The sequence below is a fragment of the Rhinolophus sinicus genome, linkage group LG09, assembly GCF_036562045.2.
Source record: "Rhinolophus sinicus isolate RSC01 linkage group LG09, ASM3656204v1, whole genome shotgun sequence".
NCBI lineage: Eukaryota > Metazoa > Chordata > Mammalia > Chiroptera > Rhinolophidae > Rhinolophus > Rhinolophus sinicus.
Window position 1 is genome coordinate 56,348,276 of NC_133758.1, and position 18,302 is coordinate 56,366,577.

Consider the following 18,302-nt stretch of genomic DNA (forward strand, 5'->3'; position numbering starts at 1 on the left):
ACGAAGCTGATTGCCATGACCCCCAGGAACAGACCAGCACTTTCCACTGTCCTGTGGGGAATGACAGACACTGAAGGGTCCCCCAAGAACTCCCACAGCAAGAAATAGGTTCCCTCTGTTTAGCCCAGTATTTCCCATCTGTGTTTCCAGGTGTTCCCCCTGCCACTGACCCTCACACATGTAGGAGCTGGCACCCCAGGGCACAGGCTTTAGTGCTGGACAGACTCATATCCTCAGTCAGCTCAGCAACTCCAGCCCTCAGCCTGTGGCTGACCAGGAGTGACCAGAGGCTGAGAGGGTCCACAGGGCCCCACAGCCCCAGCTCCACAGCCTCCTAGCATGCTGGAGGCAGAGGCGTAACCTCGGCATCTAGGTGGCACCTTTGGTGCACTGAGGCCACAGGCAGAGGCTCAGAGAGTCCGCTTCCTTTGCAGAGAGGCAGAAGGCTGGTATGCCGCTCCCAGCCCCCGGCCCTGAAAACCTCGGAGGAGCCTGAGCACAAGTCCCTAGACAAAGACAAGCAGGAACAGCTGTTCTTCTTCACCTAACTGCAGCCGCTGGTCTGGCTGACGGCACGGGACAGAGGGCAGCAGGACGCATGCAAGGCTGCGTCAGGGCTGCATCCCTGTGCCCCTCATGGTCTCATGCTGTACATTTCCTTACTCATGTGAAATAAACCCCATGAATCTTTGGTGTCTAAGGCCTGTTTAAGGAGGCAGACCCTGTTACCAAATGCTAGCACCCGTCCTGAATCATTTAACTATACGCAAATTCTTGAGGGGAGGAGCCCATCTTGGCTCCCATCTAAATGACTGCTTGGAGCGACAAAAGCCAATTCCACTGTGGGGTGTGGTGTGGGGCTTAGCCCCAATGAAAAGACAAAAGTAAGCAGCAAGCTGAGCATATAGAATGGTTAATACTACTAACTGAAGGAAAAAATGACTTCAACACTACTCACAGTTCCTTAAATTAAGCCAAGCAAAATCTTCAGTGCGTGACTATACAAAAACTTTTATTTGCACTAGGAGTTGGAGCCATTGCCAGCAAGGAACCTCAGTGCCCAGAAAACTAACAGCCAGTACCAATCACTCGGTGGTGGACATTCACTGGGGGACATGCGGGAGAAAGGTCCAGTGACACGTCCTCATTCAGAAGCCAGTGCAGTGTGGCTACCAGGCCACCCAGCTTCCAAGGTCACACTGGCAGACTGGCCTGGCTCCTTGTGGAAGGAGGGGGCTTCTGGAGGACCTGGAAGATGAGGTGCCAGGTAGGCCCAGAACTGTAGTCTGTGACGCAGCACAGAGTTCTGTAAGAACACTTATAAATGGGGCCTGAATTCCTTTGGGTAGAGAAGCACTCTGAAGTAGATGGCACCTTTAAACAGGACAGAGAGAGGAGTCACAATGCAATGCTGGGGTCACTCCCAAAAGCCCAAGTCCAAAAATTCAAGAAACAAAGAAACAGACAGGCAGAATTTAGATGATTCCAAGTCTAAGAACCAAAATAGCATCTGAATAAACACACACTTCAAAAGGCACAAGGAAAACACAGCATTTCTGAGTGACCATGTCCAGTCCGTTAACTAACAAATAAATAGTGCAAGGTTATCAACTCGTCTCCTTTTGCAAGACAGACATTACTCTATAAAAATACACAGTAATATGATATGCACATCTTCAACCTCCACAAAGACATAGACATGCCATCATTGTAATCCTGCGCATAATTTAGTTTCAGAATGTTACTTTATAAATCACTGTCAAATTACTATTAAATGTAACACCCAAATACAGAAATTAGAAAAATTATTCTGAAAGTTTTAAATCAACCATCCCCAAACTATATGGTTGAAATTTCGTCTACACGGAGGGCTTGCTAACAGGGCCCCGATATGCCCACTTCACCCCCAGTATTTTCCTCTCACAGCAGTTACCCGCCTGGTCTGCCAGAACATGGATTAGAATTTGGCTTTCTGTGACAACAGGCCCACTTCTGCTTCACAATGTGACAAAATCAACCCCACCATGACCACCACCCAAGGGTTTGGAAATGACCTGTTACACAGCTCTCAAAAAAGGAAAATAGGATTTCTAGATCTCTCTCAGGGCAAATGCTGAAAACACCAAAGCTGGTTACTACAGATAAAGTTGTATTTCATTAGGGAACCTGTACTCTATTTCCTGCCCAAGTCTGTCTTTTAAATGCAACAAGTGCTTCATGGCTTAGATCTAATAGGACAAAGGATATATGGACATAGGCAATTACAGAAAAGGTGTGTGCTTTGCTTGGAAGGCATTCCCTGCCTCACCGAAGCACTTACTTGGACAAGGCAGTTTCAAATAATACAGCCCCAAACTGGTTCCTGATAGAATGTAAGAAAAACATTGTCAATAAATGTACCCAAAAGTCTCTGAAGAATGAGGCTGGCCTTCTGAGCAGAAACCAAGTGGTTTGTAAGATCACGTAACAGAATCTTGTGGGGACACAGACTAGAAGCATCGCCCTCAGAGGCCTGCTTTCACTGCAGGTTCCGCAGGTTGATAGTGCTGCCTGTGCAGTGCATGTCCTCAGGCCCAGCAGCCCCTTCAGCTGCAGGAAGAACCTCCTGCAAAACAAAGCAGAGTAGTGAGGGGGGCAGAGAGAAGTGCTGAGGCAGTGCAGGACCACTTCATAGAAGGTAGCCTTGCAGCCACTCACCAACTGAAGGGCCAGCCAGTAGGGTGCTTCTGAACTTTCTCAATTAAAAAGAACTTGTTTCCCCCCATTATTTTAAACATGTTTCTTGAAAAATGAAGTTTAAATATAAACAAAAATAAGGAAAAATAAACTCAATACTGTGTTGTACGTTTTCTCAAAAATGAGACTGTCCTTGTTTAACTTGTAACCCTTTTTCCCCCTACTTTTTTATGTGGGAAGCCCCTTTCCCAGTTACTAGGTGTCTATCTGCATCACCAGTGGATGACCAGGCTTCTTCCCACACGGCTGCACCATCACCCATCTATTCCATCTTCTCCTACTAGAGAAACATTCCTACATCATTAGATTCAGGGCCACGACGACCAGCATTGGGCTATTTATATCCTACCTGATTTCTTTAGGCGTGATCTCGTGAGTGGAATGCCAGATAGAATGCAGTAGACACTGATGAGACTTTCTGGATATGTGGTACCAAACCACCTTCCAATTTACCCCCATCTCAGCAGTCTGGGAGCCCTGACCCCCCCCACCCCCTCATCACACCAGCACGTCATTCAATATTTATTTTTGACATTAAGGAAAATGTTTAACGGCCAAACTTGAATACAAGAAAACTAAAATTACTATTTGTATGGATTTTTTAAAAAATACATTTAAGGCAGGGGATCCCAGGAGGGAACAGAGAACACAAAAGCCAGGAGGTGGGCTCTTTCCCTGCGTCCCACAGCTGATCTCTCCCACCAAGGAGGCAGCATATCCAGCATTTGAGGCAATAACCTCAACTGAGACCTCCAGCTGGGCCCTAGGTCAGACAAAGGACACAAACTCCATTCCTGGGCCCCGCCCCCCACTCTCCCAGTCCTATCCCCGCCCTTCCAGAGACTTAAACTGGCCCCTGAACTGAAGAGCAGTGTCAAATTACAGAGGAGCCTTAGTGCTCAGGCTCTGGGAAGACCAGCATGCAGCTCTGACCCAGGGAAGAGGCTGGGGAGAGTGTGATTTTTCCTGGGCTGGGAGACAAAAGACTCCTCCACCCCAGCCACCACCTTTTCTGGCCTGCCTAGGGCAGGGCAATTACAAATGCAGAGACACTCCCAGGGATCAGCAGTAAGCAGCAGCCTCAGCTCTGGGCTTTCAGCAGCTCAGAAATCTGCCATAAACACATACACACACACACACACAGAGAAGTGCCCTAAGACTCAGGAGACCTGGGCAAAGGGCTGGTGGTGCTACTCTCAGTGTGCACATGTGCAGCCAAGAGCAGAAACTGCACTGACTTTGTAGAAACTACCATTCAGACCCCTCAGCCCCACTCATCTAAATCTGCAGTCCCAACGTCACTCTGGGCACCAGGTGACCAACTCTGCCTGCACAATACACAGAGGACTCTTTGGTATAGCAGAGGACAACCTGGAGATTACTTGGTGGGCTTAAGGCAAGACTGGCGCTGCTTTTTTTTTGTTTTGCTTTGTCTTTATATCTTTGATATCTTTGCCTGTGTTGAGTGTGGGTTGTCCGTTGTTTTTACATGTGAATGTATTTATTTTTTCTTTGTTGTTGTTGTGCTTGGTAATTTGCTTTGTTCTGAAATTGCCCTACCAGGGCCCAGCTTAAGAGGCGCAAGGTTCAACACACCCAGAGGCCAACTCCAGATCAAACCAGAGTACTACCCGGTTTGACCTACAAGTGACACACCCAGAGGGAATTCTCTACAGGCAAAAGAGGCCATAGGGGCCAAGCCTCATTTCAGCAGTCAACCCTCTAGCAGCAGAACACCCATCGGTGGGCAGAGCCAAGTCTTACAACTAGTCAGCCTAGGAGTTAACCCCACCTACTCATAAGCGAAAAGCAATTAAAGATCTTCTTTAACAGGACAATAAACACAACACAAGAGTGACCTTTGGAGCACACGCAGAGGAGAAGAATGAAGTAGTGCAAGTCAAATATAAAGGACACATACTACATAAGATAACCCAGCAAGAACTAAGAACTCTAGGGGATCTACCTAATACATCGAAGCCAACACAGAGAGTCAGCCAGAATGGGGAAACAAAGAAACATGTCCCAAATAAAAGAACAGAAGAAACCTCCAGAAATGGAATCAAATGAAACAGAGGTAACCAACCTATCAGAGACAGAGCTCAGAACACTGATGGTAAGAAAGTTTAAGGAGCTTAGAGATGACATAAAGGATACAGAAATCATAATGAACAACCAGTTAGAACTAAAGAACACAATTACCGAAATAAAGAACTCACTTGAAGGAATTAACAGCAGGTTAGATGAAGCAGAGGATCGAATTAGTGACTTAGAAGACAAGTTAGCAGAGATCACCCAAACAGAACAACAGAAAGAAAAAAGAATAAAAAACAATGAAGATGGTTTAAGAGACCTGTGGGATAACATCAAGCGCAACAACATGCGCATCATAGGAATACCAGAAGGTGAAGAGAGGAAGCAAGGGATTGAGAACATATTTGAAGTAATAATGTCCGAAAACTTCCCTAACCTGATGAAGGAAACCAACATACAAGCCCAGGAAGTGCAGAGAGTTCCAACCAGGATAAACCCAAACAGGTCCACACCAAGACACATTATAGTTAAAATGGCAAAGGTTAAAGACAAAGAGAGAATCCTAAAAGCAGCAAGAGAAAGACAGAGGGTTACATACAAGGGAACTCCCATAAGACTATCAAATGACTTTTCTACAGAAACATTGAAGGCCAGCAGGGAGTGGCAGGAGATACTCAAAGTGATGGAAAACAAAGGCCTACAACCTAGATTGCTTTATCCAGCAAGGCTATCATTTAAAGTTGATGGAGAGATAAAGAGCTTCCCAGAAAAGAATAAGCTAAAGGAATTTATTACCACCAAGCCAGCATTGCAAGAAATACTAAAAGGACTTCTGTAAATAGAAGAAAGATGAAAACAATCTAACTACAAATTTAAACATGGCAATAACTATGTACCAATCAATAATCATTTTAAATGTAAACGGATTAAATGCTCCAATCAAGAGACATAGGGTGGCTGAGTGGATAAGAAAGCAAGACCCTTGTATATGCTGTATACAAGAGACTCACCTCAGATCAAAAGACACACACAGGCTGAAAGTGAAGGGTTGGAGTAAGATATTTCATGCAAATGGAAATGAGAAAAAAGCTGGAGTTGCAATACTTACTTCTGACAAAATAGACTTTAAAATGAAGAACATATTAAAAGACAAAGATGGGCACTATATAATAATAAAGGGATCAATCTGACGAGAGGACATAACCTTAGTAAACATGTATGCACCCAACATAGGAGCACCTAAATATATAAAACAGATATTGACTGACATAAAGACAGAGATTAACAGTAACACTATCATAGTAGGGGACTTCAACACACCTCTGACAACAAGGGACAGGTCTTCCAGACAAAAAATCAATATGGAAACAACGGCCTTAAATGACACATTGGACCACTTGGATTTCAGAGCATTTCACCCCAAAGCTGCAGAATACAGGTTCTTCTCAAGCACACATGGAACATTTTCCAAGATAGACCATATGTTAGGCCACAAAACAAGTCTTGATAAATTTAAGAAAACTGAAATCATACCAATTGTCTTCTCTGACCACAGTGCTATGAAATTAGAAATGAACTACAGGAAAAAACCTGAAACACACACCAATTCATGGAGGCTGAATAACATGTTACTAAATAATGAATGGGTCAACCAGGAGATCAAGGAAGAAATCAAAAGATATCTCGAGACAAGTGAAAATGAAAACACGACAACACAAACTCTATGGGATGCCGTGAAAGCAGTCCTAAGAGGGAAATTCATAGCATTGCAGGCCTACCTAAAGAAACAAGAAACATCACTAATCAACAATTTATCTTCACACTTAACGGATCTGGAAAAAGAACAGCAAAATAAGCCCAAAGGGAGTACAAGGAAGGAGATAATAAAGATCAGAGTGGAAATAAATGAAATAGAAACCAGAAAAACCATACAAAAGATCAATGAATCCAAGAGTTGGTTCTTAGAGAAGATAAACAAAATTGACAAACCTTTAGCCAGACTCATTAAAAAAAAAAGAGAGGATCCAAATTAATAAAATCAGAAATGAAAGAGGAGAAGTGACAACAGACACTGCAGAAATACAAAAAATTTTAAGAAATCACTATGAGCAACTATATGCCAACAAATTTGACAATCTGGAAGAAATGAACAATTTTCTAGAGGCATACAACCTTCCAAGGCTAACTCAAGAAGAAACAGAAAACCTGAATAGACTGATTACCACCAGGGAAATTGAATCAGTAATCAACAAGCTCTCAACAAACAAAAGCCCTGGACCAGATGGCTTTACAGGTGAATTTTACAAAACGTTCAAAAAAGAATTATCACCTATTATCCTCAAACTGTTCCAAAAAATCCAGAAGGAGGGAAGGCTCCCAAACACTTTTTATGAAGCCACTATCACTCTGATCCCAAAATCAGACAAAGACACCACAAAAAAAGAAAATACAGGCCGATATCTCTGATGAACATAGATGCAAAAATCCTCAACAAAATATTAGCGAAAGGAATTCAGCAATACATTAAAAAGATCATACACCATGATTAAATGGGATTCATCCCTGGTATGCAAGGGTGGTTCAACATCCACAAATCAATGAATGTGATACACCACATTAACAAAATGAAAAACAAAAATCACATGATAATATCAATAGATGCAGAAAAAGCATTTGATAAAATTCAGCAGCCATTTATCATAAAAACCCTTAAGAAAGTGGGAATAGAGGGATCATATCTGAACATAATCAAGGCCATATATGATAAACCCACAGCCAATATCATACTCAGTGGGGAAAAGCTAAAACCATTCCCCTTAACATCAGGAACAAGGCAAGGTTGCCCACTTTCTCCACTTCTATTCAACATAGTGCTGGAAGTTCTAGCCACAGCAATCAAACAAGAAAAAGAAATAAAAGGCACCCAAATTAGTAAGGAGGAAGTAAAATTGTCATTATATGCAAATGACATGATACTATATAGAGAGAACCCTAAAGACTCCACCAAGAAACTATTAGGGCTGATAGATGAATTTAGTAAAGTAGCAGGATACAAAATTAATATTCAGAAATCAGTTGCATTTGTATATACCAATAATGAAACATCAGAAGGAGAAATTAAAAAAACAATCCCATTTACAATTGCTCCAAAGACTATAAAATACCTGGGCATAAATTTAACCAAAGAAGTAAAAGATCTGTACTGAGAAAATTATAAGACACTGAAGAAAGAAATGAAAGAAGATACAAATAGATGGAAACACATACCATGTTCATGGATGGGAAGAATTAATCTAGTTAAAATGTCCATACTGCCTAAGGCAATATACATATTCAAGGCAATCCCTATCAAACTACCAACAACATTTTTCACAGAAATAGAACATACAATCCTAAAATTTGTATGGGACCATAAAAGACCCCGGATAGCCTCAACAACCTTGAGAAATAAGAACAAAGTGGGACGTACAATGATACCTGACATCAAATTATACTACAAGGCTACAGTAATCAAAACAGCATGGTACTGGCATCAAAACAGACACATAGATCAATGGAACACAATAGAGTCCAGAAATAAATCCATGCCTATATGGCCATTTAATCTACGACAATGGAAGCAAGAATGTACAGTGGGGTAAAGACAGTCTATTCAATAAATGGTGCTGGGAAACCTGGACAGACACATGCAAAAAAATGAAGCTGGACCACCTCCTTACACCATATACAAAAAAGGGGGATAGGGGGTGGGAGATGAGGGTAAGGGGGATCAAATATATGGTGATGGAAGGAGAACTGACTCTGGGTGGTGAATACACAATGGGATTTATAGATGATGTAATACAGAATTGTACACCTGAAATCTAGGTAATTCCACTAACAATTGTCACCCCAATAAATTAAAAATAAATAAATAAATAAATAAATAAAAATAAATAAAATAAAATAAATAAATAAATAAATAAATTCAAGGGGCTGGCCCAGTGGCTTTGGGGGTTAGAGCTCCATGCTCCTAACTCCGAAGGCTGCCAGTTCGATTTCCACATGGACCAGTGGGCTCTCAACCACAAGGTTGCGGGTTCAACTCCTCAAGTCCCGCAAGGGATGGTGGGCAGCGCCCCCTGCAACTAAGATTGAACACAGCACCTGAGCTGAACTGCCACTGAGCTCCCAGATGAGTCAGTTGGTTGGAGCGCGGGCTCTCAACCACAAGGTTCCCAATTAGACTCCCGCAAGGGATGGTGGGCAGCGCCCCCTGCAACTAGCAACGGCAACTGGACCTGGAGCTGAGCGGCACCCTCCACAACTAAGACTGAAAATACAACAACTTGACTTGGGAAAAAGAAAAGTGCTAGAAGTACAGGCTGTTCCCCAATAAAGTCCTGTTCCCCTTCCCCAATTAAAAAAAAAAAGAATAAATCACTAAATTTAAAGAAAAAAATAAATTCAAAATGGCTTAAAGACTTAAATGTAAGATCTGAAACCATAAAATTCCTAGAAGAAAATATAGGAAGAAATTTCACAGACATTACTCGGAGTGAGATTTTTACTGATATATCCCCTGGAGCAAGGGAAGAGAAAAAACAAACATGTGGGATTACATCAAACTAAAAAGTTTTTTCACAGCAAAGGAAACCATCAATAAAACAAAAAGGGATCCTACTGAATGGGAAAAGATATTTTCCAATGATATATCTAATAAGCGGTTAATATCACAAATTTATAAAAAAACTCACTCAACTCCAAAAAAACAAACAACCCAATTAAAAAACGGGCAGAGGACATGGAGACATTTTTCTAAAAAGGACATACAGATGGCAAACAGACATATGAAAAAATGCTCAACCTCACTAACCATCATAGAAATGCAAATAAAAACCACAATGAGATACCACCTCACCCCAGTCAAAATGGCTATCATCAATAAATCAACAAACAACAAGTGCTGGCGCGGATGTGGAGAAAAGGGAACCCTTGTGGACTGTTGGTGGGATTGCAGATTGGTGCAGCCACTATGGAAAACAGTATGGAGGTATCTCAAAAATCTGAAAATGGAACTACCTTATGATCCAGCAATTCCACTCCTCGGTATCTATCCGGAGAAATCCAAAACTCTAATTCAAAAAACTTTATGCACTCCTATGTTTATTGCAGCACTATACACAATAGCTAAGACATGGAAACAACTAAAATGCCCATCGGTAGATGACTGGATTAAGAAACTGTGGTACATTTATACAATGGAGTATTACGCAGCCATAAAGAAGAAAGAAATCTTACCATTTGCAACAACATGGATGGACCTAGAGAACATTATGTTAAGTGAAATAAGTCAGACAGAGAAAGACAAATACCATATGATCTCACTTATATGCGGAATCTAAAGTAAAGAGTAAGTGAATGAAACTAATCAGAAACAGTTTTGGAGACAGAGGAAAACTGAGGGTTGTTAGATGGGAGGGGGGGTGGGGATAAGGGGGAAGGTGAGGGGATTAGAAAACAGTCAGTAACCACAAGATGGCCACGGGGTTTTGAAAATTAGTTTTGGGAATGTAATCAATAATGTTGTAAAGATTTTGTAGGGTATCCGACGGACACTTGTCTCATTAGGGAGACCACATGTGGGGACAGAGCCCCAGAGAGCAGTTTCCAGGCTCTCGGCCTCCTGTGGAAAGGTGCTGGCTCAGGTAGTAGATGGCCATCAGCTGTGGCTAGTTGGCCGTCAGCTGTAACCCTTGAGCCACTGGCCACTAATATAACTGCCGCAGCTGCGCTGGGGATTGGAGTTGAGGAGAGTCGTCGGTCAGTTGGCAGAAAAGCGGACAGCAGGTCGCACATCGTGTGAATCCAGCCTCCAGTGAGACTATAGTAGTATGACTCCCCTACCTATGGCTCCGTGGGTGTTTCTTTTTGGCCTCACCATATCCTGCGGTCTTATGTGGGGAGCGGGACCAGAGACCCTGAATGACACCACCTCAGGGATGATGTAGATGCCTGATCACTGCACTGTACACCTGAAGCTGAAGCTGAACAATAATGAATATCAACTACAAGTTTATGTATATATATACACATATATATATATATATATATACACACATATATATGTGTGTAAATATATATATATATACACACATATGTGTGTGTGTATATATATATATATATATATATATATATGTACAAGAAGCCGAGTACAGCATTACAAATAGATTCAGAGGAAATGTAATAGCTCTGTGCAATGTCACATGGATAGTGGATGGGAGGAGGGGGGATTCACACAGTCTGAGGGATATAAATGATAAATGTCTAAGTATTACTTTGTCTTGTGCACCTGAAACTAAAAAAAAAAAAAAGATTAAAAAAAATATATATATATATTTAAGCCTAATCGTTAGAAATTTGATAAGCTACTTTCATTATTTTATATCCAAATCTGAATTATCCACAGCCACCTATACTCATAAGCAAACTAATCTGTCTGAGTCTATTTTCTCACACGTTGAAACTGGCCAGCTTATTCCCCATAGGAGAAAGTGACTAGAATTTCTACATATAAAATATTTTGAGAGTATATTTCACCTTATTTACAAGTAGGGGGAACAATGATGAGCAAATCTAAGCTTTATTCTTAGACTTCTATTTCTTGGCCATTTACCCACCTTTCCTAGAAAACAGCAAACATCCTGGCAACCAACCCAATGAGTCTCCAGCTGAGGCCCACTTTAGTGACCAGCCTCAGAAGCTAGAAGCTTCATGACAGTCTTACTAACAAACCCAAAGAGTTGTAAAGCATCAGACCTGGAGTACATAGACGGGCAAACCGATGGCGAACAGGGGGTGGGAGGTGGAAGGCTGTGGGCTGAGCACCAACGGCAAGACTCCTTCACCTGAAGGGTCGTCCTGGGGAGGCAACAGCACATGTTTTATTAACCGGGCATGGCAGCATTCTTTACCTCAGCCTGAGGAGTCCTGTCATCATGATACACAGTAAAACCAGTCCCACCCACTGTATTCCAGGTAAGGAACCACCTGGAACCAGTTGAGGCCTGAGGACTCAGAACTAATTGGCATCAGGGGCTTCTTTGCCCCTCCTCCTGGTCCTCATTCTCTCCCCTTGATCTCAGTCCAAGGCCCATTGGGCTAAGCTAGGCCTGAACCACCTGCCATCTGGCTGCTCCTCACTCGTAGGCCCACCTTCTGGAACTCTCGGGCATTCTCCCACACTCATATACCTCCCCTCAGTCCAAGTGCCAATTTCTCTCCCATGGATTATTTCTGAACTCGGGTCGAGCCTTCCAGTGTCCCTCCCTGCATGGCCTCACTGCTCTCCAGCGGCCTTCTCAGACCACACAAGTACACTCACCTCTGCCCTGGCCCCAGCCCTCAGTCAAGCTGGAAGGGACCAGAGAGATCACAAGTCTTAGCAAGAGCGGGAGGCTACCAGGCCCCTAATGGTCCAATTCGGAAAAGGTACAATGCTTAACACTTCACCGTCTTCTATCTGCACATCCAGCCATGGCCGCCTACAGCCCCCACCACTCAACTCCTGGTGCCATTGCCACCATTACCATCTCTCGTTCCTTCCAGTCTCAAGAACCTTGTGTATCAAGCACTGAGCACTATCCTTCCCATTTTATATACAATAAAACAGGGGTCCAGAGTGCTTAAGTTACTTCCCCAAGACTATACTAGTTAGTAAGGGAAAGATAAGGGATTAAACCCAGGTTTCTCTGCCTCAAAGCTGACATCTTTAACTGCATGTCTCTTAGAAAAAAGCCACTACTCCTTTTTCAAGTAGTTCCTATTCTGCCAGTGGTACCAGCTTCCCCGCAGTTTCCATTTCAAAACCTCCAATCCTGCCTTCTCCACTTCTGACCAGCCAGCCTTAACCATGTTCAGAAGCTTAGGCCAGGTCTCCCCTACCTCCACTGCCTCTGTCTTGGGAGAGTCTTTCATCTCTTTCCTGCTCCAAACCCGACCCCAAACCTGGAAGGAAGGGACATGTTTTCCTGCTTATCTCTGCAGACACGTCCCGCCCCCACGAAACCCTGACATCAGCTTCTCTGGTTTGCTACTAACAGCTTCACTAGACCCATCTTTCAGGACCTCCCCAAGCTCCACCCAGTCCATTCCCACCTCTTTCACCCATCAGAATCCTACATACTCTTCACAGCCAGCATGGTCCTATCTCCTTCAGGAGCCTCTCCCAGTACTACAGACCCCACGGACGGGACTCCCCTCCTCCCCAATCAGAACAGCTCAGGACTCGAATGTCCTCTGATGTCTTTAACTGGACCTCCACAGCCACATGGTGCTCTCTGGCCCCAGAGTGCCGAGGACATAGACGATGCTCAGTGAAGAGGTGGTACACAATTGGGCAAGGTCAGAGGGACATATCCTCAGCTTTCAAATCTCTTCACTCCTAAAACCCAAATTACCTTACTTCCCTATTCTGGCTCCTCAAAAATGAGACTGGAAATAAAGCGATACACAAGAACTATGGAGGTGAATGTGTCCAACAAGCGTTCGTGGAGTGGCTGCAGACACCTGCTGGGTCCTGGGCACAGTCTAAAACGTGGCTGGCCCTGCCATTGAGGGGCTCAGTTTGATAGAGAAGGAAAAAAAAAAGCTAGCACATTTAACATATAAAGGGTACGTCGTCTGGTGTGCCACAAGCAGTCCCGAGATGGGAGTGACCAATGCTGCCTGACAAAGCCCCCTGACTCCTGCTGTGGAAAGAAAAAGTCTGGGAAGGGGCAAGCAGCGTTAAGAGCCAAGCACCACAAGGAGTCCACATGGCCAGAAGCAGGAGCGCAGTGCCTGTCGGTGGTGATCCTCGGGCAGCCCAACAGGACAACTATAAGGAGGCCGTAGGCAGGGGTGAACCTGTGTCTATACCTCAGCAAGGTACGGAAGACAGACCATATGGGGGATATCAGACACAGAAAGTTCTGACACTGATGTGTCAATCCTAATGAAGATAAAAGCTTGGAGCTTGGACAAATGTAGTGCAACACGTGGAAAGAAAGGAGAAACTGGAGTTATGGAGAGATCATTAAGGATACAAAACAGGACTTGGGATGACTTAGAAGGAGGGTGGGGGAAAGGACGTTCATGAAAGGAAGGAACACTAGTAGACAGAAGGACTGAGGCCTTGCCCACAGCTCTCACCCAGCCACCCCTATGGCCTGTCTCCTCCCGGCTCAATGGCTGTTACCTTCAGTAACTGGACCTGAACACACTGCAACCAGGCTGCTGAAGCTGGTCCTGGCAGACCTCCGCTGAGCACAAGATTCCCACACAACCAACCACTCTGGCTCGCGTGCAAGTGAATAGGACTGACTTTGTTGTCTTTCATTTTCCTCTGAATTGACCCCAAGGCTCCTAAAATGAAACAAACCAACAATGCAATATACAGTGTACTGCTCAGGCCCTGCCTTCACAAAGGCCACACTCTGGGAGAGACAGCCTTCCCATTACATGTCACTCTGCACAGCCCTGCAGAATTAAAATTACTGAATGGGAAGAGTCATGACGTAAGAGGTGAAAAAAACAGGAGAAAGTTTAGCAAACTTATCATACGTGACTTTTGGACAGAGGAATCAGACCCCAGTTGCCCGTTTCTTGAGTATAGAGACTCTTTCTTACCCTCCAACTCCAACAGCTCCAGGCACTCAGGAGATCTGAGACCACTGAGCACAACCAACCACTTGGAGCAGCATAATCACAGAAACGGAACGAAGAATGAAAGCAGGGCATCAAATCCTACCCTTGGGCACCTCGGCACATGGTAAATGGCTGCAAACTGCTTCAGACTGTTTCTGTCCAGCTTCCTTTCCAAAAATCATTTCTTTGGTTTCATAAAAATAGGCTTTTTAAAAAAATTAAGTACAAAGAAGAAAATAACAATCCTGACATCCAGAAAAGGTTTTTCTGACACTCACATGGTTTGTGAATAGTAGGAAACCCCGGAAACCAGTGGCTGAGGTTCAAATCCTGGCTGGCTCCACCACTGACTCTGCTACCTGACCTTAGACAAGTAACATAATCTTTAGCCTCAGTGTTCTCTACCTATAAAATGGGAACGAACAGTCCCTACCTCAAAGTTTTGTGAGTACTAAATAAATAAATATGTGACCAGAGTTTAGAACAGTGCTTTTTTCACAGTAAGCGCCACAGAATTTTAGCTGGTTATTGCTATGTCCAGACATCTCTGGATACATTTACACGAATGGCTTCATAAAGATAATTTTATAATGAATATCATTCAAGTTACTCTGAAAGTATTCAAGTTTGAACTGAATGAAAAGAAACCAATGAAATTGAAGGACTTGCTAAATTTCTAGAAAATATTTCTTCATGAAAATTTCTAACTGATCTAAAGATTTGAAGAAAAAAAAATTTAAAAAAAAGAGCAGCTAGATTCTTTGCTTAAGTTTTTTACACTCTAGTTTCTGTTTTAAACAGGAACGTTCATTCTACTACACAGGGCAAGTTGTCTTTTGTTACAGCAGGTTTTACTTTAAGGTTTCAAAGCCACCTGAGCCCAAAGGTTCCAGCTCCAGAGGTGCACAACCTGCCTCTAGAAGCATCATGTCTGCTGCTTCCTGACCCCGCTCATCTCATTGGTGGTTGGACCTCACTCCCACATCACTCACAAAAAGACCAGGTCTTATATTAATTTTTGTTCCAAAAGACGCATTAGAGCTTTTGGTCCGGCTAGGTCTTATTTCCGGGGATACACAGTAATTGCTCTATTGGCTTTCAGACAACAAAGCATGGAGGGGACTAGGGTGAGGAAGCAGGGTGAGGTGTTAGGGCATGAAATTCACTCTTTCTTCTGTAACAGAAATTCTAGTCACTTCCTATTCTTCTGGAATGTGTATGCTATTCCACTCACCTCTAGAATTTTACCTGAATGTGCTGTTATGCTTTGAAGTCTTTTATCACCCTAGCACATTTCCCTGTAATGAAAATACGTACTTAAATTGAAATTTTATTTAAAAAATTTATTTAAATATACTTTCTAGGAATTAAAATTCATCTTAAAAATTGAGTTACCATTGCAATTATTAGTAATGTAAACCCAATCCAAATAACAAAACACATTAAAACTTTGATAATCATGAAGTAGTAAAAGCAAAATTGTACTGAAGATCAAGAACAGTACTTGATGTACTGTTGCATCAAGAAGAGTACAACTGGCTGCTTGTTTTCCAGGCAGCTGATATGTCTGTGTGTATTACTTACTGCTAAAGTCAGACATGGTGAGCATATATTTTTGTCAATTAAAAAAATATTTTTTTAAATAAAATGCTCATGTGCTTTAAATATAATTTCATTACAACTTTGCAGCTGCAGATTCATCTCATTCAGTTTAGGGTGTGCCACGAAGCCCAAGCAGCTTGGTCAGTCTTCACCATCAGGATGGTTGGCCACCATATGCTTATTTCTGATAAAAGGTCCGACTTCATTTTTTAATTCAAATAAACATATTGAAACATGTTTCAAGGAACATTATAAAAACCATTATGGAATGAATTAAAAGAAGACATCAAATAATGTATTTTTTTAAGTTACTTTTAAAAGTAGGCAAGATTTAAATGACGCATATCTAATATTTATTACCTAGTTTTATAACATAAAAATAAGAGAAATGGCTTACTTCTAAATATTTTTAAAATTAAATAATGAGAAGTGGCTCAGATTTCTCTTATTTTTATGTTATAAAACTAGGTAATAATTATTAGATATGCATCATTTAAATCTTGCCTACTTTTAAAAGTAACTTAAAAAATACATTATTTTATGTCTTTTTTTAATGACTCAATGCCAACTGTGTGGGTCATAGTCTGAGAGATGTGATCAAAGCCTTGTATTCCTTCACTAAATGTGTGCTAGCATGTATGCTCTTTAACTATGAGGAAATTAAGTTAAAATCATGTGTACACAATCACAAATAAATTCCACTAATTTTGCTATGACATCATGATTGTTTCCTTTATACTTAACGAAAGAGCAAACACTGCTAAAAAAAACTAGTCAGTAACTAGAATATGACTGTTTTTGTTAAGAGGATGTAAAAGCATTAATTTTATAACAGGAAATAAAACTGACTATAACTAGAATATTTTATGACATATCATAAACTAAACTGTTTTAACTACTATATTAGCACACACTTAACCTGAAAGAAATCATGGAAATTCTCTTTTCAGTCTGTATCTTTAACCTAGTATCTGAAAATCTCGTAATCCTGCAGACACCATAATTACATTGAAAAGAATCACTACCACTGACTTGAAATGCTCTACCACCAGGTTATTTTTATTTACGGTTACTAACTCACCCTAGGGATGAAATGAGAATAACTGAATTCAGTTCTTCTGCTCATGCTTATATATATGAATGCTATTGCTTTCACGGGACTCTCCTTAAAAAGCAGTTCATTCCATGACAACAGCAGAAGAGGGTTGGGAACAATGAAAACTGGTCCACGCCCCCCCCCCCAACCCCAGTGACTGACCCCTCGTATACAATATATTTCAGTTCAGAACATGTCAGCATTCACCTCTAAAAAAAATCTCTGCATGAGAAAGGGCAAGCTGGCAACAGGGCTTCATGGCAGTTTTGATGCCTGTATTAATCTATACAAGACACCTGCTTCCCTAAAACCAGCATTCTGAAGTGTCCTGGGTTTGGTGCTCTGGAAAATTATTGTTTATTATTATACACACCCTATGTTGTGAAAGGAAAGGTGGACAGGAGAACCTGCAGAACTCCTTGGCTCAAATGTACTTTCCCAGGCAATTCACTTTTAGCTATGATTACATATGGAAGACGACAATCTGAAAGTTGATTCCTTTAAAACTATCCATGCCTGCTTCCCCCTTGAAAGTCTTCTGATACATCCAAGGTCCTGGAACCCAGGGTGAACACTGCCCGTCAGCACCTGTGAGAGGCTCCCAGGGAATAAAGCAGGGCCATGAGAGGGGGAACCTGACCCCCACGGGGTGCCAAGTGTCCACCTGCCCCACAGGCAGCCTCTAGTCTCCTTGCTCAAGAAATGAAAACACATTTACCTATTGGAGTCATTGGGGCAGGGTATTATTACATGATCCCAAATGATATACCTTGTTATCTGGTAATGTGTCATCAACATTTAAGATGGCTAAAAATTAATTATACACTCAATGAGTTAGTTAAGCAAGCCCATCTATCTAAGGATGCTTGAAGGCATGTTAAGCAAACGCAGGGTTTCTACATGGAACTCCACGATGACACTACAGATGAGTTCTCACTAGTAGAAGATGTCATGGCACTAAATGCAACATGACCCAGGTAATAAGCCAATCACAAGAAAAGTCAAAAATTCCTTTCTCACGGTGGGAAATCCCCAAACTCCTGAAGAGCAAGGTAATTGTCATACTGAACTGAATTTTGCTTTAACATTCTTAACATCTACCCACAACGCTGATTTGTGCGAGGTAACTTTAAAGAGTGGGGAGAGAAGTGTAAATCCCACCAGTGAG

The 18,302-nt window shown here is 42.2% G+C and overlaps 2 protein-coding genes across 13 annotated transcripts in view; one reads left to right on the plus strand and one right to left on the minus strand.

Moving 5' to 3' along the window:
• The window catches only part of CFAP100 (cilia and flagella associated protein 100), a 62,843-nt gene extending 62,144 nt beyond the window's left edge, over positions 1-699 (plus strand). For 5 of the 7 annotated variants that reach the window (XR_012498827.1, XR_012498831.1, XR_012498828.1 and 2 more), the window contains one exon: positions 435-486. Coding sequence is in view for 2 of the 7 variants with exons in the window: in XM_019719405.2 (XP_019574964.2) it covers positions 435-548 (114 nt within the window). In the remaining 5 variants the exon portion in view is untranslated. Of the gene's footprint in view, positions 1-434 lie in introns of all 7 variants that reach the window. The other 2 variants (XM_019719405.2, XM_074340459.1) reach the window with 1 other exon arrangement.
• A 292-nt stretch (positions 700-991) lies between these two features.
• Positions 992-18,302, minus strand: part of ZXDC (ZXD family zinc finger C) — a 49,101-nt gene continuing 31,790 nt past the window's right edge. The window contains exons 8-10 of one of the 6 annotated variants that reach the window (XM_074340454.1): positions 13,988-14,154; positions 11,569-11,670; positions 992-2,605 (exon numbers count right to left, since the gene is read on the minus strand). In XM_074340454.1, coding sequence (XP_074196555.1) covers positions 2,519-2,605; positions 11,569-11,670; positions 13,988-14,154 — 356 coding nt within the window. In that variant the 3' untranslated portion in view covers positions 992-2,518. Of the gene's footprint in view, positions 2,606-10,971; positions 11,108-11,568; positions 11,671-13,987; positions 14,155-18,302 lie in introns of those variants that run through there. The other 5 variants (XM_074340455.1, XR_012498825.1, XM_074340456.1 and 2 more) reach the window with 5 other exon arrangements.